The sequence below is a fragment of the Equus caballus genome, chromosome 4 (genome assembly GCF_041296265.1).
Source record: "Equus caballus isolate H_3958 breed thoroughbred chromosome 4, TB-T2T, whole genome shotgun sequence".
Lineage (NCBI taxonomy): Eukaryota > Metazoa > Chordata > Mammalia > Perissodactyla > Equidae > Equus > Equus caballus.
Window position 1 is genome coordinate 14320695 of NC_091687.1, and position 26889 is coordinate 14347583.

Genomic DNA, 26889 nt, shown 5'->3' on the forward strand with positions numbered 1-26889 from the left:
GGCCGGCACAGTGGCTTAGTGGTTAAGTTCAGCCTTTTCCACTTCATAGGCCTGGGGTTCATGGGTTGGGATCCTGGGTACGGACCTACACACCACTCATCAAGCCATGCTGTGGCGGCATCCCACATACAAAATAGGGGAAAATTGGCACAGATATTAGCTCAGGCACAATCTTCCTCAAGCAGAAAGAGGAGGGTTGGCAACAGATGTTAGTTCAGGACCTATCTTCCACGCCAAAAAAAATTTACAGTCTACCTCAAAGGAGCCATGTAATAACATGAGGAATAATTACTCGTTTGCATTTAGAATAAAATCGGTTCCCCCAGAGGGAGGAACCTGGGAGTAAAGAGATTTTGCAGTGGGTTTATGGTCATGTATGCCACCCTAGAGCATTTTTCCCAAATCCCCTAGGCATCCACTAGGGGCCTGGTTTTCATTTCTTTGGATCTGCCTGTGTGGAACTCAGATGAGAATGCTCAAAAGACACTGAGACTGGCTCCTGCTTTTTATACCTGTAATAACATAAAATTATCACAGTGACATCCTAATAAACCACTTTTTTTTAAATTGGGTTAAATGATGGCAGAGTGAAGTCTCGGAGACGAGTCTGAGCCAGCAGCGTGTGCCTCCAGTCCTGCCGGGCCTCTGCGGTCCACAGCAATGCAGACAAGTGACATTTTCAAGCACTCTCTTAGATTCACATACACAGTTCCACCAACAATTTTAATTGCCTCTGTTCTATTCATTTTACCAGATATACTAACTAAACTGACTAGTTTAGCTTTTTCTGTTATTAATTTCTTTGTTTGACCTCTGAGAGAGTTATGGTAAAGTGGTCATTAGAAACATGAGGAAAAAAGGAAGAGAAAATTTATTTCTGGGTTCAGTATTGGATCCGTTGGCCTTTGCTATGTGATAAACCATCCCCAAGTTCAGTAGCTTTAAATCACAGCCATGCATTTATCCCACGGTCCTGCAGGTGGGCAGTCTGAGCACAGCTCCACTGGGTGACTCCTCAGGACGCCAGTGGGCTCACACGTGTGTCTCTGGTCAACTGTGGAATCAGCCCAGGCCCGGTGGGCCTGAGATGGCCTCAGCTGGAGTGGCTTGTCCCTGCTCCCCATGGCTTCTCGTCTTGTACCAGGCTAGCCCAAGCTTGTTCTCACAGTGAGAGAGAGAGGGAGTGGGGACACACAGGCCTCTCAGAACCTTGGCTGAGAACCCGCACATTGTCACCTCTGCCAGATTCTGTTGGTTGAAGCAAGGCATGAGGCTAGGGCAATTCAACAAGAGGAGAAGCCGCGAAGTCCCATGCAGCTGCGTGTGGCTGTGGGGAGGGGAAGAATTATGGCCCTTTCTGCAAACAATCTTTCATGGCTGTGGTTGGCAACTTGTAAAGAAAATAAGAAAAAAGTCGTTGGGATAAACGGGAGGTGTTCAAGGACCTGAGCCTAACTGAAGTTCTGTGATAACATTCCTGGGAAAGAATGATTCTTGACTGACAGCCCAAAGTGATGTGACATCTGCTCGTATCCCTATGATACCAGGTTGGATGACTGTGACACCTGGTCATAGCACTGTTAAAAACAGCAGTCCCCTCCAACCGTGTAGGCGAAGGCTTGTGTGCTGCTGATGCAGAGAGAGGCACTGTGTTTGGAATGCCTTTTCCCAATGCGCTCTGTTGCTCTGCTTCACTTGTTTCAGATCTGAGGAGAGAAGGCTCGCTCTCTCCAGTGAACTCACAGAAGATCACCTTGCTGCTACAGTCGCCAGCAGTCAAGTTCATCACCAACCCCGAGTTCTTCACTGTACTGCACGCCAATTATGTGAGTGCTCCCAAACGCACAGGGAGCCCGTCCTGGCTCCGCCAAGACCCAGAACTCAGCTTTGCAAGGTCATTGGATAGATTCAAGAGGGTAGCATTTTAACCCAGACGAGAAAAAGAAAGATGGTTTGGTCCACTCATTTTACTCTCTGTAAGTCTCCCCACCAAGGGGAAAAGCTGGATTTGGAAATGCTGTTGCCTCTTCAGGTTTTTGTCAGGCTCCAATGTGTTAATGTCAGTGAAAGTGCCTTTGGAAACAAATGCGTGTTTTTATTATTGGTATTATTTTCAGAGAACAAGATTATGAAGTTGACAGATTCCCTTCGGCCTGAGTCATCTTATAAAATCACTTTCATTAAAGAAATTTTAAAATAGATTTCTCCCAGGTAAATAACTGGGTTTCCTTTTATTATAATTGGCTTTTCAAATATCATGCTTAAGGTAAATTTGATGTGATTTCTACATATGTAGTTTTTCATTTCTTTTGGTATTTTCGAGAAAGCAGTGACATGATATCGTTATATTCATTAATTCTTTCATTCGACAAACATTTTCTGCGGTGCAGGCCCAGATCTGGTGCTGGAGTCACAAAGACAGAGTAGGGTCACACTTAAACAGCAGGAGCTCCCCGTTTTGTGGAGCCACAGCTGTGTGAAAAGACGAGTCAGACGTGACAGGACAGGGCCTGACCACAGCGAGAAACCAAATGCTCTGGACACACAGGAGATGGACACCAGGGGGCGTTCCTGAGGGAGCAACTGCTGAATTGGGTCTTGAGGGTTGAAAGTGGGTGGGGAAGCAGTCCCAGGCAGAGGGAGAAGGGGACAGCAGTGAAGGGGTGCGGAGTTTGAGTCCCGTGGGGCTGGAGTGTGGTGACAGAAAGAGGTGGGAGGAGAGCTCGACAACAAGTAGCAAAACGCCTGTAAGTCAGGGCGGGAGGCTGGATCTCCCGCAGGAGACAGCAGGAACCCTCTGCAGGCTGGGGTGTTGGTCAGAAATGAGCAGGGCGTTTGCTGAAGCGTTTTCTGTGGGAGAAATGTGGAGAGAGATGGGGGGGAGGGGGGGAGCTAAGACCAAAGACTGAGTCAACCACTCCCATGAAAGATGATCAAGGTCTGCCCTATGGAAGGGGCTGGGAGCAAGGAAAGGAGAGACTCAGTTCAGGAGATATTTCTGCATAGAACTGATAGTGTTTGGAACCGCCGTGATCAAGTTGGGACAGGAGATGAAGACTCAAGAAAGTCTGAGTCCTTTCTGCTCTGGGCACACTGTGTCTCCTGTAAGCAGGGGCAGGAGTTTGATTAGGTGTCGGAGGCTGTGGCTAGGGGAGGAGAGACCAGTTTTTAAAGAGTTATACTTGAGAAGTCTCTGGAACATCCAGTGGTTGGACCCAGCGCAGCTGCCCAGTGGTGCAGGTCTGGGTCATGCAGGGGGACAAGGATGGCAGATATGGATGCCCTCAGCATGGACAGCAGATGGCCCTGGACTGGCAGAAGCCACTGCGCCAGCCCACTCTGGCTGTGAGCAGCCATTCTTTTCACCACACACACACACACACACACAGACACACACACACACACACACACACACACATACACATACCGGCCCCATGTACCATAAAATTATCATTTGGCACAATTAGAAACTCCTGCAACTTTCTTTGTTTCTTCTCATCCCCCAACCCCTCCACACACCAAAGTTTCTACATAGGATTCAAAGGAGGGACAGACCTCTGAAGTCCAGCCTTAAATTCCCAGGGACCCTAAATTAATACTCCCTATTATAGACAGACAAGAGGAGCAAGGGCCGCCCTGTGCAGTCAGAGAAGGAACCGTGGAGCAGAGAGAGGAGCTATGCTCAGAGAGGTAGAGGGAGGCTCAGGAGAGCCCAGCGCCACTGCTGAGACAGAGGGAGGATGGGGAGGGAGGGGAGGCTTTGAGATGTACGGGGAGGTTGACGGTCTCCAAGGCTGCCCAGCAGCCGGTAGAGTTGGGATCGCGAACAAGTATTCATGTGTGTTTGCCGTGTGCGTTTCCTTCTTGAGCAAGATCTCCACTTCTGAGGCCTCCCTCTCAAGGCTCGCATGAAATCGCTGTGTAGCAATCACATCACATCATGTTAACATGCTCAAAGTGTGCGTGGTCTGTTTTTCCAAACCCCCCACCCCCTACCCCAATCGGCCCTGCCCATCTCAGAGTGCCTACCGAGTCTTCACCAGTAGCACCTGCTTAAAGCACATGATTCTGAAAGTCCGGCGGGATGCGCGCAATTTCGAACGCTACCAGCACAACCGGGACTTGGTGAATTTCATCAACATGTTCGCAGACACGCGGCTGGAGTTGCCCCGGGGCTGGGAGATCAAAACGGACCAGCAGGGAAAGGTGAGCGTGACGGCTGTGTGGGCCTTTCATGCAACAGGCTGTTTCCCTGAAGGTGGGAGAGTCAGGAGGGAGGTTGGTGAGGAGAGGAAAGCCTGTGTCTGCGATGTGCTGTGGGGCCACGAGGAGGAAGGGAGGCGGTAACTCTCTGCATCAGGGTTTCTGTCCTGTGCATTGTAGGCTGTCGAGCACATCCCTGCCCTCTGCCCACTGATGTCCATAGCTCCCCCCAAGTTGTGACCTTTCTGTATGTCCCGAGGGGCAAAATCACACCTCTTTGAGAACTGCTGCCCACATCTTTTTAAATTTATCTTTAAATTTGAAACCACATTATGTTCATTGGCCTGTCTATCGTTTTGCCTCCTGGGCAGCTAACTCTCAGGGAATGAAATTATTAGTTAAATGAGAGTGACATTATTAGATTAATCATTGTAATTTCCCTAATAAACCTTCAGTTCTCATTAAAACAGCCTGTCAAACAGGGATAGGGTCTACTTACCGGGCCCGTGTGAGGTTCCTGGCTTGCATCTTGCCTTTGTGTGACATTAACTAAAACTGGTCCTTCCAAGTGATGCTTCAGAAGCCTAGCTGAGTTCGCTAAAGTGGGGATGTTTTTTCTTGATCACCATCAGTCGTCTCAATGTATTTATAGGACAGGCCAAACGGTTCACTAAGGAATTGTCCCTGAGTAATCTTTTATGAACTTCGGTAGGGAGAATCCCTCCCTCTTTTAGGGTCAAAGGAATCAGAAGCTTTGCCAGTAGACGTGTCTCAATGGGAAAGTGCACTGTAGCGCTCCTTTCCTCTGTGATTGTGAACTGCAAAGCCACAGTTCCCCAAAGTGTGCTGATGGGGTGTCGTTGTCCCCTGGGAGCCACAAATCCCTCTCTCACAAACCCCTTAGCCTGCCTCAGATCCTGGGCTCTCTGCAGTGTGTAGGGAAAGAATGTGTCCCTTAATGCAAGTCCCTCAGTCCAGTGGAGCTCTGTGATCAGCAACTCTGTGGTCAGGGATGAATTAGGGGGAGGAGGGGCACGCCTTGTGTAGCAGAAAAGCCACCATAGCCAGAATCTGCTCCCCGGGACCTTCTCTTTTACTGGATGTGGGCTCCACTGGGAGAATGACGGTGATTTATACTGTGAGGACTTGCTGACATGTGTTAGGGTGGGAAATAAAGCCTGAGCCAGAACAGAAAGTAAAGGAGCATCTTATCAGAGCTGGGGTGCACCTGCCTCGTCTCAGTGGTCTGCAGTGGCCACATTTACATTTATCATTTAAGCAAGATGCCAAGAGATCACCGCTATGAATCAGTGAACAGAAAGGCAGCGTTTCTTATGCAAACAGCTCATACTAATGCAAACAGCTTGCTTAGCCTTGGATTTCCAGGACTGCAGCTCTCGTACCAGATGCAAACAGCAGGGAGCCCAGTGCCATGCCAGGGATGCCCCCAAATGCCATTAGCCCTGGTTCTCCATGTCACGCACAGCCTCCTGGTCATCCTGCTAGCAGAAAGCACAGCAGCTGAGACGTACACAGTGAGTTTTAGCCATTTCAGAATACGTATTAGGGAATTTCTGGCAAGAGATTTTTTTCCCCCAACTCTGTTTAGTGAGATGGTATCATATACAGGAAAGAAAAAGGTCTGAATATGAAATGAGAAGACTCGAGTCCTGCTTTCAGTTATAATACAAACTAGCTGTGTGACTATATACACACACAGAGAACGGTCTCTCTGGTCTCTTATTAAGTGAACACACACACAGACTCACAGTTGGCCCACAAAAATTCTAAGAGGCATACATTGTATTGAATTGTTGGAGGGGAGTAGCCTTAAATTTGAAATTTGTTGTCACAATCCCTAGGGTAGAGAGGAACAATGGAGGATATTGGAAAAAACAGGGGTAAGAGGACATGTGCAGAGGACTGGTCCATCTCATTCTGAACGTGAGACCCTGGGCAGTCACTTCACCTCTCTGAGCCTCACTTTGCTTATCATAAAGTAGCAATAATGATGCCTGCCTTGCCTTCATGATTTTATAACCAGATGTTAAGAATAAATACGTTAATGTGGGAATCCATGATAATATGGCAGGTCAGCAGTAGTCCTCTTAATCTGCAGTAAATGTCCACCAAAAAAATCCAAGATCAAGATTGGCAACTGGAGTCAATAAAAGAATACCTCATTGCTAAAGCCCATTGATGATGAGAATAGATTGAGAAAATATTTTTGGACTACATCCTGCGGATCAACCCTCTAACCTGGAAAGAATGTGCCACCCAAGATACTGGGCTTTTGGCACACCACTCACTGAAGGATGGTGTGGCGAAGCTCACTATGCAAAAGCCATCTTCATAGGTGGCTAGAGCGGGTTCCAGAGTACCAGATGATCCTCTCGTTCCTCATCTGGCCAATCTGCTTCTTTATCAACACATTCCGAGACGACAGCCTTCCCTTTAGTATGCACTGTGGTAGGGATAGAAGGCTGCGGCTGAGTTGTTTGGTGGCTTTGAAAGCAGGGTCATTCCCGCAAAGGGTCACAGAGACAGAAACTGGAGCAAAGAACAAAATGGCGTCTGACTCATCTGTCGTTTTGAAAGTCTGAGAGGGAAGGACACAGCTTCCTGCCCAAGTTCAGCAGAGATTGCGTGTGGGCCCAAACTGGGTTCCAGGGCTGAGCTGAGGAGGGTGGTTATCATCCGGAGAGGAAGTGGGCCTGTGGCTGGTGAGACAGGTGGGATCCTGTCTGTGGCAGGCATCATGGAGGCAGCCTCCTCCACTGAGGAGCGAACACACAATGACAAAGTGAGAGGGGGCCTACGAGGACCCACTGCTACGTGAAGGAAACAGAATCTCCATCTGAGAAAAAGCATATCTCATCGTGTAATTTTCTTCAGAAAATAGAAATACATTTTTCAAAGATATCTGCTTATTATCCACAAAATGGCACAGGAGCACATGACTTCTATTGAGCGAGAAGGAGGAGCCACAAACAGAAAACAAGCCGAGAGGAAGCAGACAGAGGAAAGTAGAACCACCATGAGATCTAGCAATCCTGCTTCTGGCTGTATATCCAAAAGAATTAAAATTAAAATCTCAAAGAGTTATCTGCCCTCCCATGTTCTTTGATATACCATTCACAATAGCCAAAATATGGAAACAATTTAAATGTCTGTTGATGAATGAATGGATAAAGAAAATGTGGCATATACGTACGATGAATATTATTCAGCCTTAAAAAAGAACAAAATTCTGACACATTCTATGACATGAATGAAGCTGGAGGACATTACGTTAAGTGAAATTAGCCAGTCACAGAAGGACAAATATTGCATGATTCCACCTTTATGAGATATCTAAAGTAGCCTCATAGGGGCCGGCCCGGTGGCCGAGTGGTTAAGTTCGCACGCTCCACTTTGGCCGCCCAGGGTTTCGCCGGTTCAGATCCTGGGCACGGACATGGCACCACTCATGAGGCCACACTGAGGCAGCATCCCACATGCCACAACTGGAAGGACCCACAACTAAAATATGCAACTATGTACTGGGGGGATTTGGGGAGAAAAAGCAGAAAAAAAGAAAAAAAAAGAAGATTGGCTAACAGTTGTTAGCTCAGGTGCCAATCTTTAAAATATAAAATAGAATAAAATAGCCTCATAGAAACAGAGTAGAGTGGTGATTGCCAGGGGCTGGGGGGAGCAGGAAATGGGGAATTTCTGTTCGATGGGTATAGAGCTTCGGTTACGCAAGATGAATAATTTCTAGAGAGCTGCTTACAACATTGTGCCTATAGTTAACAATACCGTATGGTACACTTAAAAAAATTTTAAGAGAGTAGATCTCATGTTTTGTTCTTACTACAATTTAAAAAAGAAAGGAAAGTGGGCTGAAAATAAACATTTTAAGATTGCAAGGGGAAACAAAATGTAATAGCATAGAGATGAAAGAGAGCAGAACTGACATGGTGTAAAATCAGATCACTGATACAGAATCAGAACATGGAAACAGCGCCAGCCCCCAAAGCAGAGGGAAGGAACCACATTGCACACAGTGAAGGATAAGGTTTAAAAAAACCAGAAACCATATCTCACCTTCTCGGCGAGGCCTCCCGTGACCACCCAGTTTAATACCACTGCTTCCCCAAGATCCAGCCCATGCGCTCCACCATGTAACTTACATATGTGTTAGGTTTCCTGTCTTATTTGCTTCTCCTGGCAGCATTTCAAACCCCACGAGAGCACGGATTTTTGCTTCGCTCGTTGATGAAACCCTGAGGGCCTACAATAGTGCCCGGCACATGGTTGGTACTCCATAAATCTTTAGTGGATGAATGACTTATAGATGTTCCTGAAGAAGAAATCAGAATAATAGTACAGCGGCAACAATTAAACGTTAAATATAAATATTAATACTGAAAATAAAACTTTGTGATCTAAAACAAATTATTCAGGTGAGCAGATTTATTGGGCTCACGGAGTTATAATAAAATTGATTAAAATAGCTTCTCCATCTACGCATAATCTGGAATGTCTTTACATAGAAATTTTTTAAATCTTATCAATATATGATAATATGAAAATTACTTACGACAGAATTAAAATCAGACCAGCTTCAAATTTCTCATCCTTAAAACCAAACTATAAAAATCCACAAAGCAACGACTACAGGTTATTGATCAGAAAAGGTTGCAGCCCAATAATCTGATATCCAGACAAATTATCTTTCGAAAGTGAAGACACCAGAACAACAACCTCATGTACAAGATTTCAGAGCTCCCCTCCTCTTTACCCATCCTGAGAAAACACCGAAGGCCATTCTCCAGATGGCTCACAAACGAAGAACAGGAAGCCAATAATGGGAAAATCATAGTATAAAAGGACTGGTGTGAGTATTTCAGTCAACCAAATGCATACATATAGATGTAAATAATTGCTGTTAAAATGCTTTAAAGTATATTGGAAAAGCCTCAATTAAATATAGGAAAACATGTATAATAAAAATGGAATAGTTGTATAAGAGCAATTTGGATCAATATCCCCAGACTAGAATAAAAAAGATGAGGAAAGGGGAAGAGGGCAGGTGAGCAGATGAGGAAAGTTGTGTTACGTTCCTCGTTGGGTATAAGGGAGTCAAACGGGATAATTTGAAAAACAAAGGCTAACTATAATTATTTGACAAACTTTGAAGGCAACTGTGCCATTTAAAAGCAGATTTTTCTCTTTCAAACTCCTAGAAAAGATAAAATCAAACAAAATACAGTTTATATAGCAAAACACAAAAAAATCAACGTGGAAGCAAACAAATGGAAAGAATAAGAATAAAATAACAAAAGTAAAGCCAAACCTAACGGTCATGGCAGTAGGTTGAAACAGGATAAGCTTGCGTACCAAAAGGAAAACACTTTCAGACCTGGCAACAAGACAGATCCAGCTTATCAAACACATGCCTAAGAAATGATTCAGCAAGTTTAAAAATAAAAGAATAAATATTAATATAGTTTGAAAACAATAACAGAAAACTCAGTCATGGTGTATTCATATCATTCAAAAGAGAGTTCAAGTCCAGAATCATTAAACGGGGTCAGAGAAAGATTTTATATTAATCAATGGCGCAATTAAAACAAAGATACAATAATCATATCCCCTTAGGAGATGAATAAAATCATATCGTATTATATAAAGAAAAATAACAGCGAAATATGAAAGAAATGAAACAAACACATTCATAGTAGGAAAACGTGCTTTCTATCCACCAGTTTGACAGATTAAATAGACAAAATGAACCATCAAACACAGTTTTTCACAATGCGTCTTCAGTCCTGTCGAAGCTGTTGGACAGACGGCCTTTTTGAATCTGCGTGGGACGCTTTCCTGGGAAATTGTATTACAAGCCACAGATACCGATGTACATGACACTAGGAGAGTTATTCACCTGTGTCCTGCGGGAGGACATTTTTGATCTCTATAATGAAACCACCTCCTGAATGACTTCTTATGGAGCTCTTTGAAAGGCTTGTTTACAATGACATCTAATACTTCAAATGATACGCTTATACCTCCCAAGAATAATGTCTAAATCTGTATAAAATTTCTTTGACTACTTCTGTCAGGTGACATCTGGACGTATCTAAAATGAGCATTGATTGAGGTCATTTAAGCAAAGATATTTTCACCAAACATTACATTTTGTTCAAAAGAGAGTATTTGAAAGATTGTTTTGTAGTACAAGAGGTTTTTTTTTTTAAAAAAAAAAAAGTATTTTCTCTTTTATGAGGTAATTGTAGATTTATAGAATAACTTTTGTCATATATTAGGACATATACAGTAATCAGACATGCCACAAAGATTTATGTATAAGATGCATTATTTTAACAGTGAAAAAGTCAAATGTCCAATGATAGAGGATACTGAAATTAATTATTATGCATCCATCAAATTGAATACCATAGACTTACTAAAAGTCTATGTTAAAAGAATGTTTAACAACTTAGGGGAAGCTCATAAAATAATAGGTGAAAAAATCTTATAAGAAAATTGTAGGTGCAGATGTGTGGAAAATATGTATATATTTGTATATTTGCATAGCAAAAGAAAACACTAGAAAAAAAATCACCAAAAAATATTTTGGTGACTACCTTTAGATTGTGATATTTGGGATGATATTAGTTATTTTCTTCCGACTTCTTTATCCTTCTAAAATTTTTTCTCAGTAAGACTGTGCTAACCTATAATCAAAAAAGAGCTATTTTAAAAATTATTTTAAAAATAAATTTCATTTTAAAAATAAAACCCTCTATAAATTATTAATTACTAGTATTATTTTGATCCGTCGAAGGCCCTATTTCTCTTATCTTCTGTATTGAGTAAAGTGTTATGGTCCCGACTCTATAACTCCACTGTGTAAAGTGTGTATCAATGCCTGATATCACTTCATTCAACTACTGAGCAAGCAGGCGCACAGTGCCCCACTCTTCCAGCTAGTCTTGAATAGATCAAAAGAAGGGACAGAAGTAAACATGACTGGAGCCCCGTAGCATTCCCTTATATGAATTGACTTCACTTTGGCTCATTCTCATGCAGTGTGCCTTTTTTTGCTGGTCTGTCTGCAGTCCTTTTTCGTGGACCACAACAGTCGAGCCACCACTTTCATTGACCCCCGAATCCCTCTTCAGAACGGTCGTCTTCCCAATCATCTGACGCATCGACAGCACCTCCAGAGGCTCCGAAGTTACAGCGCTGGCGAGGTACCATCACCCACTGCCCCGACCCCACCCTTCGCAGGGTCACAGGCTCTGCCTCTTCTCGTGGGGCCAGAGCTAGTCCTTAGCGGCCAGGATCCAGGGTTGCCTATTCCCCATGGGGCTGAGCCATATCCATACTGCTGTGTAGAAGAATGAATGATGGCTTGAGGTCACCCACTTAACTCCCTAGACTCATCTTCCGATTGCCTTCCCTTTAGTCCTACACAATCACCGCTGTTAAAGATCTGTCTAATTGAGAGAAAACTGAAAGTGTAGCATGTCAGGGGATCCCTACACCTATGATGGGAGCCGTGCCTCCTAAGGCCTGCCAGTCACATATAAATTCTTAAAAGACCATGGAACTGCTGTGCAGTGTATGGCTGACTTTAGATGTCTACCTCTCCACAGACCCTGGAGAAGACCTCAATAATATACATATGGGCTAAAAACTGGGGCAAGTCAATGGGACCATGTGAATACTCTGTTCCCATCCCACCTTATGCTCTTCCCTGATTTATATCTTCTTTTACTCCCCATGGTTTGCCTGCTGCTGAGCCGTGAGAGGCCACTACCTTTCTTAAGCATCACATTCATTGCCTTTCTGAATTACTGTCTCTGTATCCCATACCCCCGTCCTCCTTTCTCAAACCGAAACTCAGAACAGAGCTCTTTTCTATTTCCAATCAATTCCTGTCAATATTATGGACAAATACCTTTCTATGTCCCGACTGGCATTTCCCAAGTGTCTGTACCTTCTCATAGAAACCGCCAGGATCTCAGGAGATATGAGCTCTGAGGACCATTTCCCATAAAACAGCTTATAAAATTAGACTATAATGAAGGGAAGAAGTGGTGTAGGAAGAAAAGAAATATATATATGGCCCCTACAGAGAGTCATTCCAGGAGCGCCACAGTGGACGTGTCAGGAGAAACTGGGAAAATATGGATGTACCCAACAGCCTCCAGAGGGCAGACGGAAGTCCCAAGGGAAGAGCTTGTTGATGGCGTGTCAGCACCAGCTTTAATGAAAGCCTAGTGCACACAAATTTCTTTACTACTTTTTCAGGGGAATCATCTGCATACCCTGAGAAACATAACTATTTGCAACCAAGGGCACTCAGGGTTTACTGCCAGTGTGATAAAATGGATTTTTCTTTCATGGAGTCATCTTAGGTATCATTGACTTAGCATACTACTAAAAGCATGTTAACTCTTTCTTTCTGCATAGATGTAAAATGCGTATGTGACTGCGCAGAGAGGGAGCGTTATACATCCTGGAGCGTTATATGGGTGTCAGAACCCTCCAGAGACCAGACACTCAGCAGGAGATATGTTCACAGCCCACGGAAAGCACTGTCCCAGCTTCCCAGCTCAACATGCATAGTCCCCCTCTCTGGTGGCACTTTTATAAACTTCACAAAGTGCAAGATGTATTGTCTTGAGTTGATAGTGGATCAGTTCAAAATTCTGCATCAATTTGAAGTTGCCATTTTAATTTATTTAAAATGTCCAGCTTTTTAATATTATTAAGGCAATTTCAGTATTAATGTAGGGTAACTACATATGATAAAAGCAGCTGAGCGCTGCGCACAGATTCTCTGTCACTGAAATGGAAATCTCGATTACTCAATGAAGGATGAATCCCCTAAAGATAGAGATCGCTTACATCTATAAAAAATTAACCTGAAAATATAAATATTAAAACCTTTCTGTTGAAAGAACAAGATTAAGATCATGAGTACCACTTGCATTACCTGGTCCAAAACATTTATTTGATATGACTAGCCCAAACACAGTCACATTGAATATCAACATTAGTGACAAAGCACCAGTTGCATCAGCCAAGAAAGACTCTAACACATAATGATGAAAGGATGTTAATGTGCATCAGCCATCTGTATACTTCCTATTCATCCATTCTCCAACTGACTTCTTCAGCTTTTCACACCCCTCCCATCCCTCTGCCCATCCTCTCTCTGCTGGTAGCTTCGCACTGAGATAAGGGGGAACCAAGAAAAGCAACAGAGAGAGAAGCTGGGCAGCAGAGGATATCTGATCCAGAGGCAGCACACCAAAAAGAACAAAGACCCAGCCTCTGTGAAAACAAATATCTGGTCCTCCACTGCGAGAGCACACAGCCTGGGGGATGAGGAGGACCTTGGTAGAACAATAGAGAGAGGGGGCAGTGTTGATTGCGTTTGCTGTGATGTGATTTTGCTCAACAAAGATTGATAAGTGCATGGCCGCTATGAGCATTGTGAATGCAAAGAAGTGGGAGATGTGATCCCCACCCTGGAGACGTTTGTATTCTATTTTTGAAGCCAGGCCAAGAATATACAAAGTTAAGTAACGAGACAAATTAGAATATGATTGAGTGCCAAGAGAGATGTTAGGACCAGTGCCACAGAAGTTCAAAAGAAGCCAAGGGAAGATATCTTTTAAAATAAGGTACTTGACCTAGAACTAGAAAAATTGGTAAAATCTAGCTGGGTACAAGGAAGAGGAAGGGCAGTCCCCTAGAGAGCACAGCGTAAGCAGAGGTGCAGAGGCGGGATTGAGACAGGTCTGTAGAGCGACAGTGAATAGTTCCATACGACCAGGATAGTAAGTTTCCACGTGGTTTTGGGAAAGCTTTGAATGCCACATGGAAGAGCTGGAACTTTTTTGAGTCCCTTGAACAAATTGGGTTGGAATAATATGATGATTTTTGTGTGAAAATGGGCTTTAGAGGTCAATTCATCTGTTGCTTCTCAAGAGGAGCAGACTGTTGACATTTGGGGAGGACAGTTCTCTGGTGTGTGGAATTGTCCCATGCCATTGCAGGCCCTTTTTTGGCAAGTCCCACCCATTAAATATTAGGAGGGCCCCACCTCACCCGTCACTATGACAACCAAAACAATAAATAAAACAAAATACCTCCCAAGCATTTCCAAACACTCCTAGGTGGTAATAGCAGTCTGGTTAAGAATCATATTTTGTAGTCAAGTAAATTGAAATACCAAGAACTCAAGTCACACAGAGGATTCAGGACCCCAGCCCAGCTTCCCTCACTCCCAGGCCAGGGTAGACTAGTCTTTTAACGAGGAGGCAATGAAGGCCAAGACGAGGAAGGATTGTGGCAAAGAGGGAGTTGAGAGAGAAAGGCCCATTAGAGGTAATGCCACAGGCCAGGTGTAAGGTAGGGAGGTGGCAGAGAGACAGAAAACAGAGGACACCCTGGGGGAGGAAGCCTCAGGGAAGTGGAGAGGTGTGGAGGAAAGGGCGCCTGGGACTCGAGTCAGCAGGTGGGAGTCCCAGCTTGGGCTTCTCCACGGAGGAGCTGTGGATCCTTGTGCCTTCCTTCCCTTTCTGGGGTCTCATTTCCTTGTCTGAACGTGGAGACAAGGGGACTAGATGGCCCCTGAAGTCCCCTCCAGCTCTGTGATTCTCAAGCCTGTGAGGTTAGAGTCACAGTCCCGTTAACACATAGGGAAGATGAGCGGCACAGCCAGGTGGGGAGGATGGCGGCTTTGTCTTTAGATAAGCTGATGGTGAGTGTGGAAACAGCAGGATACCCAATTAGAAATGGTGGGTAAGCAGACAGAAATATGAGACTCGGGAATAATCAATGAATTATTTTCATAGTCCGTGATTTTTCTATGTCGTATGGCACAGGTAATGGGGAATCAGATACAGATGTTTCTTAGACCACAGCCTTAAGAATCAATGTTTGCCATCACCTTCATGAGTTATTCTCTTGAGTGTTGCTGAGCAATTGATTTTTTTTTTTTTTTGGTGAGGAAGATTTTTCCTGAGCTAACATCTGTTGCCAATCCCCCCCCTTTCTTTTTTTGCTTGAGGAAGATTAGCCCTGAGCTAACATCTGTGCCAATCTTCTTCTATTTTGTATGTGGGATGCCTCCACAGCATGGCTGATGAGTAGAGTAGGTCCGCACCCGGGATCCGAACCCACAAACCCAGGCTGCTGAAGCAGAGCATGCGGAAATTTAACCACTGGGCCATGGGGACGGCCCCCTCAGCAGTTGATTTTTTATAATTACACTTAAGGACACAATTAAAATCAGTTTCTATATTCCAACTCCTACATGGTAAAAGTTTCTCTCAAAACCCCAGCAATAGGTTACTAATAGAGACACTGTTAAACACCTTTTGGGTTAGCCTTTACCTCCCCTGAAAAATTTTCAGGCAGTTTCCTGAAAGCAGTTATCAGGAATATAGGATTTTATGCATAAAAAGACCATTATTTGACATTTTAACATGCATTTTAATACAGTGGCACATCTGTCCGTAGTATATTTAAGGACCAACAAAACAGACCTTATCTCTTCCCATAGTGTCCAAATGGAATTGGCTATAGATAAATGGAAAGAACATTGCAGACTATAAATATCAGATCCCGTCTCTCTATCGTTAAGGAAGTCACTGAAGGTCAAGCTTGTCTTGTTTATACTGCAATTAACAAAATAAATTAACTAATTAGGAAAGATAACAGAACACGTCATTTTCATTTCTTTTACCACCTTCTCTTGGTCAAGTGAGAAAATCATTAGTCATATGAATTTTCTGGAAGGGTACACAGAAAAAAGCTTAACAATAGTGGCCTCAGGAAAGGGCCAGAGTCTGGCAGGGAAAAGAAACTGACTTTTCACTTTAAAAGCAGAAGTCACTCTTAGTCATTCTTCGCAGGAAGCTTTTTGGATGACAAAAGTCATTTCATTAGCTCTAATGTCCCAGAGAAGTCGTCATCCAGGAAGCTTGTCTCCGGAGAGGGTGACTTCTGCATTGCTTCTTAAAATTGGTAATTTTCCTCTTGATGCCACATAACCTATGCATGGTTACAAGGTTTGGTTGGATAAAATTCAGACACCTATGAAAAGAAACTTTTTAATGATAAGTAGTATGTAATGAGTGTAGAAAACTCAGACACAGGTGGAAAAGCAGTGAAAATACCCCATCTGGAGACCCTCCCTTGTACACGTAGAAATAAAAAACTAAATCATGTTGTCGGTGGTTCTCCATCCCAATTTACCGTTACAGGACCTTGTGGACAGTTTCCATGCCATGAAATTCTTCTATAATATTTTATCATGTGGATCTACCCTAATTTATCTCAAGCTTTTCTTTGTACATTATGCTTATTGCCCACTTTTTACTATTATAAATGTAGAACAACTCAAACATAGGTCTCTCATTTTATTTCCTTGAGACAATTCTGAAAACTTTGTTAGTGATCTATTTTTAGAATACAAAAGGAATCTAGAAATGAATCATTCGGGCCTTTCCTCTGAACTTGCTAATTTTTTTTTTTATCATCAGGTCTCCAGCATTTTCAAGGAGAGTGTTAGCTGATTGCTAACCCGAATTCAGTCTAAAACCTACAATTTTCAATCACAGCTTAAAAAACCACCAGTTCATATTTCCAAATTGCAACACAGAAGAGAAGCTTGTTTACCAGTCACTGAAAACTATTTTCTGAGCATATCTATTTTGTTTTGTCTAGAGAACCAAATGTTTGAAGTTTTCACATTTGCAATTATGATTAAAGCTATCTCAACATCAAATGGAAAAGAAATTCTAAAAGTAGTCCCTAGTGCATTCTGGGTTTTAGCTGTAGAATAGTCATGGCGTGTCAGGGGTTAAAGCAGCCCACTGTGGGCTCTCCTCTGTCTGTCTGTCTGTCTGTCTGTCTGTCTGTCTGTCTCTCTCTCTCTCTCTCTCTCACACACACACACACCTGAAAACCTCAGTAAGACAAAAAGCACCAGATGCCAGGGAATTTAATGAGTCACGTAATTTTGGTTTTAATTGGAAAAATCCATTCATCCAGTCATTTCCAGTAGTTAGGAAAACAAATGTTAGTATCATGTTTGCAGTGAGATCCAAAGTGGTCACTCAGTGGATATTAGACATTCTTCAGGATGGACCATTTAGTACCAATTCAGGGCTGCAGGAATCCTAGTACATGCTAAATTCTAGCCCAATCTTAGAATCTCAGAATCTCCTCCGGCACTGCCTGAAATTGTCTCTATTCCTGTAAATTCCTGGCTCCTCATTGGAAAAGATCGTTTCTATCTAACCTCGCATCCTCCAGCTCTCACCTGGAGGCCATCCAGTACCGCTCTGTAATCACCTCCTCTGCCCTTGGCAGACGTTTCTCTGGCTCAGGGACCCCCCCCCCCCCACCCCCGCCCCGCAAGCCCTACCTCTCCCTGTGTTGCTTCCTCTGTCGCACTCACAGTCAGCTTGAGGCATATTCCTCAGTCCATCATTTACCTTCAGAGCAGCTGGGCTTCATCTCGTTTCTGAAGTTTTTCAATCTGGCTTAGTTTTGCCAGTGAGCAGGTGACCTCGGAGCTAGGCACTGTTTTCCCTAAAGCATGTCTCCAACGCGAGAACTCTCTCTGACAGCCAGGAAGAGAAGTGAGCTTGTTCCTGTTTCAAAGCCCTGTTCATTTCAGGGTAACCCACCGACAGTTAGATACCTTCGCTCAGGGTGTGACAGCAGGCGTCACCGAGCTCAGTGCACAGCCAAGCCTTCTCGAGGTCTGTTGTCAGATCTATCTGCTTCCCAAGTTTCTCTCTGTAACTCGTCACTTAGGTCATCTTCAGCTGAGTGGGCTTTGAGAATCCTGTCTTGACAGCATCAAAAATATTTTAACACGCATTAAGGCAGGCTGACATAATTCCCCCCAAGGAAAAGAGGCCTATCATTTCAGTCCCAGAAAGTCTTTATATATTTACTAATTCATGGAGAAAAAAGAGCAGTCTAGAGGCTCAATATTGCATATTTTAGTAATGAGCAAACCTTGCTTTCATCACCTTGCATCGTAACCATTTGGTTGAGACTGGCAAGTGCTGTTGCAGAAGTACCAGCTTCTAAATCTTGGTGTCTGGCTGTACCAGCTGAACAGAGCCAAGTGCTGATGACATCAAAGTGAGAAGTCCACCAAAGTGGCACAGAATCTATTCTCTTGTCCCTAAAGTAAGCTGTGGGCAAAGAGAAGGACCAGGCGAGAAGAAGGATAGATCTACATCCCTACTACTTGCGGAAGAGCAGTTCAAAGACTGCCCCATACAGATGGCGAACTGGCAGCACATCTCTGGATGCAAAAGATATTATTCCTGTCTGTGTGGAGTATGGAAGTAGGACCCAAAGGAAAACCAGTCATGGCCACGTCTTCAATTAGGAAGCCCTAAGTAATCTGTCTTACTTTGTCGTCTGCAGTATCACACATGGCCTGGTCTTAAATGACCACTGTGAGATTGACCTGACCTTTCTGGACTTTGTAGCATAGGGTCTCATCACCTCTCCGGAATTCTGTGTGAGTGAATTGTGCACTGGTCTCAGAGGGAGAAATTTCTTTCGTTTTTTTATCTGGATGTTTGAGCTCTTTATAAGTATCTTGCAAAGCAATCCTCAAAATTCTTAAATATTTTTAAAGTCTATTTTGGTATACTTTGCCAAAATGAGTCATACTCTATTCCAAACCCCATATATCTGGCGAATGTGGAAAAATCTGGGGAATGTGGAAATATTGAAAATCTATGGATTTTCAAAAAATCTACAGTGTCCCAGTTTAGATAGCTTACTCTGCAGGGATCCTTAAAGAAGAAAATGTGTATGGAATCAGGTAGAAAGCTCATTGTCATGTTCTAGAGCTTAGAGGATTTATTGAAATTTAAAATTGATCTAAATTCATTATCACAATTAATCAGTTTTAAGCTAAGCAAGTTATTTATTCCATGAAGTTTTGTCAAAATGCCCAACTGAAATCAAGATGCTGGATGCAGGCGAGTAGTATGGGAGCAGTAAGCCCATGCTTGGCAGTCAAGCATCAGTTAGAATGCTAGTTCTATCTCTCAGGGTTGAAAATTTTGGAAAAACTTCATTTTCTCTGGTCGTCAGTTTCCCCATTTGTAAACTAGGATTAATAGTGCTTATCTTGCAGAATTTTGTGAAGAGTCACCAGCATAGAGAATGGAGTAACAGGCATTAAACTAAGAATGGCCACTCAGGTGAAACAAACACCGTTTGAAAGAACAAGTCTGTTCCACATTCAGTTTTGAAGTTCAGTGCTGCCTGTTGGAGATGAGGGTTATAAACCTACCTTTACTAATAATATTTATCTAGAATTTATCTTTTTAACATATTTATGAAGAGAAACGTTTCTTGGTCTATTCTATGCATTAATTTGATTTCCATTCATGACATTTGGCACGATTACTTTCTAAAAAACCATAATATAGCACTCCAACCACTCTACTTAGTCATTTTTTTTTAACTTGCTCATTTTCTATCACTTTGAGGATCGTAACTTCATTGCTTTTTTAACTCAGGTGGTGTCAGAGTCTTTTGCCCCTCGTATTGAAAAACTGGTATCAAAAGACGATCTGAAATTGATGACAGATTTCCAATGCTAATAATTTTATTTTGAAATTAGGCCTCAGAAGTCTCTAGAAACAGAGGAGCCTCTTTACTGGGCAGGCCAGGACACAGCCTAGTAGCTGCTATTCGAAGCCAACATCAACATGAGTCATTGCCACTGGGTACGTATCATGCTTTTTGAACCCTGGAAACTGAAACTTAGCCTTGTTTTTCTTATCCTGAATCCTTGAATGTTGAGGATTCTGTCGTCTTTCTGCTCTTTTAAGGTATAATGTACTCCCCACCCTTTACTCTCGTCCTCTCCTTTGCCTCTTTTCCCTTCCCCTTCCTCCTCTCTTTGTCCTCTCTCTTCTCTGCTCTCTTCCAGACCCACCTTCCCTTTCTTCTTCACTGCATTTGGTGATTTGTTATCTGGTCCAGGAGAGCATAGTTCAAATGAGGTGATGGATGTTATTGCTGTTAGATGCAGTTTTTAATTTAGATCTCTCTTCCTGTGTGTGTAAGGGGATAAGGCAGCACAGCCTTCATTCCTAACCTCAGCTACCCCTTTCTAAAACAAATGCCACTTGTGTCAAGGGAAATGAGGTGAGAAAGTCTAAATGGATTTGGAAAAGTTCCCTTGTCGCTACTGGGAGATCAACCCATGGCCACGGGTGGTAAGCGGCAAGTGCTTAGAAAAGGATTTCTTTGAACTCATAAAGAATTTTTTGCCCTAATAACTATGACAAAATGACCAAGAGGGGTGAGAAAAGAAGAGAAGTCCCCTCATGGAGAGCTATTATTCTCCTTTACCTGTTCACAAAGAGATGACTTAACACCCGGTTAAGTTTCTGGAACATTAAAGATGATTAACTTAAAGCTGGTTCGCTTTTAGTTTGATCTTTTAAAAATAATAATACTATTATGTCACAGAAAAAAACCCTCAAGAGCTTACGTTTTTTGATGAGCATGCTACCTGCCCTTCGAACTCCTACGTTAATCCTGGTATCAAGCAGCCATTTTCCAATCATCAGAGAAATTATCTCTGGGCTGCAGACTCAACCACAACTCTGCACTTTTGTCTCTTTCAGCGTATAATGACAAGATTGTGGCATTTCTTCGCCAGCCAAACATTTTTGAAATGTTGCAAGAGCGTCAGCCAAGCTTGGCGAGAAACCACGTACTCAGGTAGGGGCTTGTCCCTCGCCCTGTAACGCCAGGTGTCTCCAGCTAGTTTTCCAGGTGGGACTACACGTCTGTGGAGAGAGAGCAGAAGTTTATAATGCATTTTATTTGTGCATTTAAATTATAACTTACTCAAAATGAAGAGTCCGGGGGGTTCTAGTGTTCTCAGAAGTGTCGCAATCAGAGATAGTCATATTGTCAGGTTGCTAAAATGATACATGATGCTAAATGATTTCCACTGACTTGAAGGGGAGCACGGAAAGGGAGCAAAATCGCTTTCATTTAAAAATTATTTATGTAAAGCACCATATAAATTATTTTTATTTTTGAAATATAATTGTTTGATGGTAAACAGGATATTAGATGACATATTCAAAAGTAAACAAACAAACAAAAAGTATCATATATGTTCTAACTACTTAAATCCTGTTGTCCATTAGGGTCATTTTTGAACGAGTGTCTCTGAAACCATGAATCACTTCATTTGGAAGGGGTAGCCACCCAAAGTGATAAAAAGAGAAAATATCCTCTGAGCTTAAATTCCGCTTTCTCACCAAGATGTTCAAGCATCGCTCTCCTTCTCTGTACTACCCAGCGTTTCACAAGCTGGAGATCAATAGTGTCTAAGTGTGTCACCTTGGAGTTTGAATTCTCCCTCCAGCACTTAGGGACTATTGGCCAAAGCGTGTTATTCCATCCCCCACCCTCCACCCTTCGCCTCCTCATCACTGAAACAGGTCACGATTCAGGCATTGTTGAGATGCTTAAATGGGGCTGTGTGTAAAGGGCCAGGTAGGGTGGGTGGGAAAGCAGTCACTGACGGCCTCTACCTCCTCACCTCCCGTGGGGTGGTCTTTTGAATCTGGCTGACTGTAATACTCTAGTTTGACCTCCTCAATGAATCACCAACACCTGAAAATAACCTCTTTGCTATTCAAATCTTCATTAGTCCTGCCCGGATGGATCATTCACTATTCTTTCCCTTCCACCACCCTCTCGTTGACACCTCTCTTCCCTGTGTTTTTACCCGATGTAAATTAGAGCCACCATGCCCCCAACTGCCTATGTTCTCAACTGCTCCCTCCTTTTCATCTCCACATTTGAACATTTGCCGCCTCACTTTCCCTCTTCCAGCCCTTCTTTCTTCTTCTCCCTACCATAGTCTACGTTTGGGTCCTCATCATTTCTCTCCTGGGCTTTGCTGGGATCTCTTAGAAGACATCCCCTATCGCCCTACTATAACCAGAATTACCTTCTTACAGCACAGATCAAATCCTGTCACTCCTGCCCTTCAAAAGAGCTTTCATGGCTCCCACTGTATATGAAATAAAGTCAAGATCTTTATGCACAGTTTCTGGCCCTAACCTAACTCTCAATCCTTCACTAGTTGTTTCCTTCTGGTATCTTCCACCTCCACTAAGCGGGCTGTGTCCTCTCCTACCTCTGCCCTCCCTGGAATGACTTCTCTCTTGAGGGCATCTCATCTCATTTTAAAGGCTCAAATCAAATGCAAAGATTTGGTGATCCAGGCAGATTTTAGTATTTCTTTTGTCTTGCTATAACAGCATTCTTTTTTGTACCTCTGAGATACTTTTCCATTATCTCTTATATTCTGTCACATGCTTATGTCTCCCCACAACACTACAAGCCCTTTGGAGCAGGACCTATATATTCCCTGTCTTCGTACCCACTCTGCCCCCTCAGAACCTGGTTCTCTACTTTGAAGATAGGAAACGCTAGTTACTTTTAGAGCGAATGAAAGGTATTTAGCACGAACAGATGAGCTTTCACATGAGTAATTGTCACTTCCACTTATATTCAACTCTACCCAAGTTTCGTTACTGTGCCACAGAAGCCAGTGACATGCTCAGTCCTATGGGTCATTTATTTTTGGGCTACTCTTTGACTCACAGTACATAATAATTTAAGGGAATTTCCGAGGGAGTTTTAGAGGAGTTATACTACCTGAAAAGTTTCTGACACATTGCTGCTCTCGAACGTTTTTTATATCACTCATTCTACCCTAAGTGATGAGATCACTGCTTACTCTCTGGAGGAACTTGAACTAGAGTCCCATTTAAATCATTTGAAAAGTAAAAATAAAAAGAACCCCCTGTGTGAAAGAGTGGAATATATTTCCAGAGGGAAGTAAATTTTTCAGCCCTGTTGTGTAATATTGTGTTATAACAAAATCCAAGAAACCTTAAAGATTTTGTTGCAGTGTGGAATTGTACAATTATGATTTTCCAGATATGTGGGGACTTGGAAGCAGGGCCTGTTGGAGCTGGAAAAACCATAGAAATGATCTAGTATAGAAACTAATAATCTTTTTGAAGTTGTGGACTCCTTTGAAGATCTGAGAAAAACTATCATACACCCTCCGCTACATGTAATCATAAATCTTTGCATGTGTTTCAAACAGTTAATGGACCCTAAAGGACCTGTGGACCCCAGGTTGAGAACCCAAATGTCTGCTCAAAAACAGAAGGCCCACAGTGACATAAGAAACTGACTAAGAGGCCATGGAATTAAAAGGGCAGAATGTCAAGAGCAAGAACTTGCTCTTCAAGGGGTCAGGCTTAAGGGAACCAGGAAGCTGGGCACTGCTCGCTATAACTAGGCCTCTACTTGCCCCTGGATGTGATGCGAGGGTGACTCAGCTCTATTTTAAAAGTCTGAAAGTTGAAAAGAAAATCACCTCTCCCCGTGACCCTGCCCAGAGGAAGAACTTATTGCTTCCTCCGTGGTTCCCAAGTGGGGACCATGTCTGCTGTTCAGCCATTGCTGTTCTCAAGGAGCCATGGCTCCACCTTCTTGGGTCCACAAAACCAGTTTCTGGGTTAAAGAGTGGAGGGTGCATTCTCAGAAAACTGTGTTCAGCAGACAGCAGTGAATCATAAGGAAGCCACACGTGGAGGGGGAAGATGGAGCCAGAAAATCTGGAGGCTAATGATGTTGTTAACTTTGAGGATCGTAGTAGCAGTCCTCATTCATTCATTCTTTCCTTCAGCTAGTGCTTCTACTGTGCAACCACTCTGAATCAGGATTGTGTAATGCAGTAGCAAGCAAAACCGACACAGGCCCTTCTTTCATGGCACTTACAATCCACTGAGAGAGAGAGATGATAGACAAGTTTGGTTTGTTTGGGTTTTTTAGGCCAAATATTTGGCTGTAGAATGTGTAAGGGCCGTGAAAGACATGATCAGCATCCGATGATAGTGGATAAGGTGCAAGTACTGAGGAAACAAACTCAGCACCAAGACAGAAGACAGGGAAGCCTTTCCCAGGGAGGCGGAGCTGGATGAGAAGGAGCTCTCCCTGACATGGAAGGTGAGGATGAGGGGGAGAGTGTGCAAAGGCCCTGAGGAGGAAAAGCTTTATGTAGGTGAAGAATGAAAGAAGTCCAGTATGGCTCGGGGGTAGATAGGGAGGGAGACAGGGGACCACAGTGAAGGTGGAGAGAGGAGTCTTGTCGGCAATGGGAAGGAGCTGAGATTTTATTTGAAGTGCAATTTTATTTGAGAAGTGATTAAAGAGTTTTCAGCAGGAAAGAAAAGATGGTTGTATCTGTGTTTTTGGTGACCACTTGGACTGCTCTCCTCTGTGGAGAATGGACAGACCGGAGGTGGGGCATAAGATAGTGCAGGGGGCTGCGTGGGAGACTATGATATTAATCTACTTGAGAGATGATGGTTGTACAGGTGATGGGAGAGCATGGAGGGAGAGGAGCGAGCAGCTTGTGGTGATACTGTGAGTGCAAAAACAACAGAAGCTGATGACAGCTTGAATGTGGGGGTGAGGAGACAAGAGAAAGTAGGAATGACAGCTGGGGTGGGACAGCCAGATCAGTGGATAATGATGTCTGTCTTAGCCTATTTGGGCTGCTATAACAAAACACCACAGTCTGGGTGGCTTATAAACAGCAGAAACTTTTGCTCACAATCTGGAGGCTGGCAGTCAGAGTCCAGGGTGCCAGCATGGTCAGAGTGAGGGCCCTCTTCCAGGTTGCAGACCACTCATACCCACACGTGATGGAAGGGACCAGGGAACTCTGTAGGGTCTCCTTTTTAAGGGCACTAATCCCATTCGTAGGGTTCCACCCTCCTGACCTCATGACCTCACCTCTGAATATTGTCACATTGGGCATTAGTATTCCAACATGTGAATATCAGAGTGTCAAACATTCAGACCATAGCAGTGTCATTTACTGAGATGGGGAAGATGGAGGAGGCACTGGCTTGAGTAGAGGGAGAATGTCCAGGATTTCATTTTGGATATTGCATTTTGAGGTCTTTGAGACCATAAGTAGAGATGACAAGATGTCAAGGAGGCAGGTGGCTCTACCGGCCTGAGCTCCGAGGACAGCTTTGCACAGGAGTTTTCCTGATGGCCAGAGGATATATGCAGGAGAGGCAGATGGCATTCTCAGCCCCAGAGATCTTCCCCAGTTCTCACTACCTTTGGGATGGAGTCCCAGGGGCACTGGGAGGCCCTCAGACCACTGGGTCTGCATGAGATGTTCATAGACATCACAGGGGGTGTAATGTCCTATGGAGAGCCACCAAAACTCTCAGAAAAGTGGCATGGCATTCTGACACATGGCTGTGGCCTGTGTGGGTGGTGCAATGGTAGAACCACCACATTGGGGTGCCGCTTTCCATGACTGGGAAGGGCACTCTGCTGCCCTAGTAGGGTTGACCCTCTTTGGACTTGCTTTCTCCAGGGATGCTGAGAACCAAAGGTGATCCATAGAGTGCCCTCCCCCTTTCTCCCCTAGGCTGGGAGACCAGGGGCGTACCCAGATGTGGGTCCCTTGGAGCAGCAGGATGCTCTGCACCAGGGACATTGTCATTGGGAGAGCATATAACTTTGAGGCCCTTGATGGGGCTGAGGTCAGTAAACCAGAAGAGCAGATCCATGGGAGTCTTCCAAATGAGAGGCTGGGAGGTGGTGTCAGGATTGGGAGGACAAAGCTCAGGCACACGGGGTCAGGACATAAGGACATGGAAGGAGGAACACGTGCTGGAGGAGGTGTGGTGCTTGCATTCTTGGCTCACCTTCCACGTGCTTCCTGCAAAATAATGTGTGTACAGGTCTGCTCCATTCTTCAAACCCCTGGGCAGAGAAGCCACCCTGAGCTCCCCCCAGGATTTGGGAATCGCATTTACTACAGTGGTACTCGACCTAAACTGAGAGCTGGGGTCACAGTGCATTTTTCTGTTTAATCCCATTTTGTGTATCTTTGTAGAGGCCAAGAAGTTGCCCTTGTCTTTTTTAAAAAATACCCACACCGAAAGGTCAAGTTCATTATATTTTTGCCTGAAAATATGCAAGTTATGATGAAGATTTAGATTCATGTTGTATCATCAGAGAGAGGAAAATTTGTGTCTGCAGTATTTTTATAAATAGATTTTTAAAAAGTCATCCATTGGAGGAACCTGAGTAAAAGGTACACTGGATCGCTGTGTATTAATTTCTTAGAATTACACGTGACTCTAAGATCATCTCAAAATAAAAAATTAAACAAAAAAAAAGAAAAAAGTTAAATATCTTTAAAACTCAATCCTTAAGTCTTCCCAGATTTCTGCTGCATCTCTTCAAAAAAAGGGAAAAAATTTAACTACTTTGAAGCATGCATACAATAGAGTGATTCTTGACCATGGTGTTTGTAATATTTGAATGTCAGAGAATCAAATTACAAAGTTCCTTTGATCAAAATAAATGCTATTCATCCACAGACTTATTGGAATAATTTGCTGGGTTGGAGTTGGAGGTAGTGGAAAAGGATCAGAATGCGTGAATTGTAACTAAATAGAGAGAAATTGATGCCTGTGCTCAGACCAACCTGGGAGACCCTCCTGTGTTCCGCGGGCCAGCCCCTCTCTGTGCCCAGTGTGG

The 26889-nt window shown here is 43.5% G+C and overlaps 1 protein-coding gene across 6 annotated transcripts in view; it reads left to right on the forward strand.

Moving 5' to 3' along the window:
* The window catches only part of HECW1 (HECT, C2 and WW domain containing E3 ubiquitin protein ligase 1), a 393767-nt gene that overhangs the window by 304430 nt on the left and 62448 nt on the right, over window positions 1-26889 (forward strand). For all 6 annotated transcript variants that reach the window (XM_023638970.2, XM_014738981.3, XM_070265507.1 and 3 more), the window contains 5 exons: window positions 1705-1826; window positions 4021-4206; window positions 11310-11444; window positions 19883-19988; window positions 20898-20994. In XM_023638970.2, the coding sequence (XP_023494738.2) occupies window positions 1705-1826; window positions 4021-4206; window positions 11310-11444; window positions 19883-19988; window positions 20898-20994 (646 nt within the window). The remainder of the gene's footprint in view (window positions 1-1704; window positions 1827-4020; window positions 4207-11309; window positions 11445-19882; window positions 19989-20897; window positions 20995-26889) is intronic.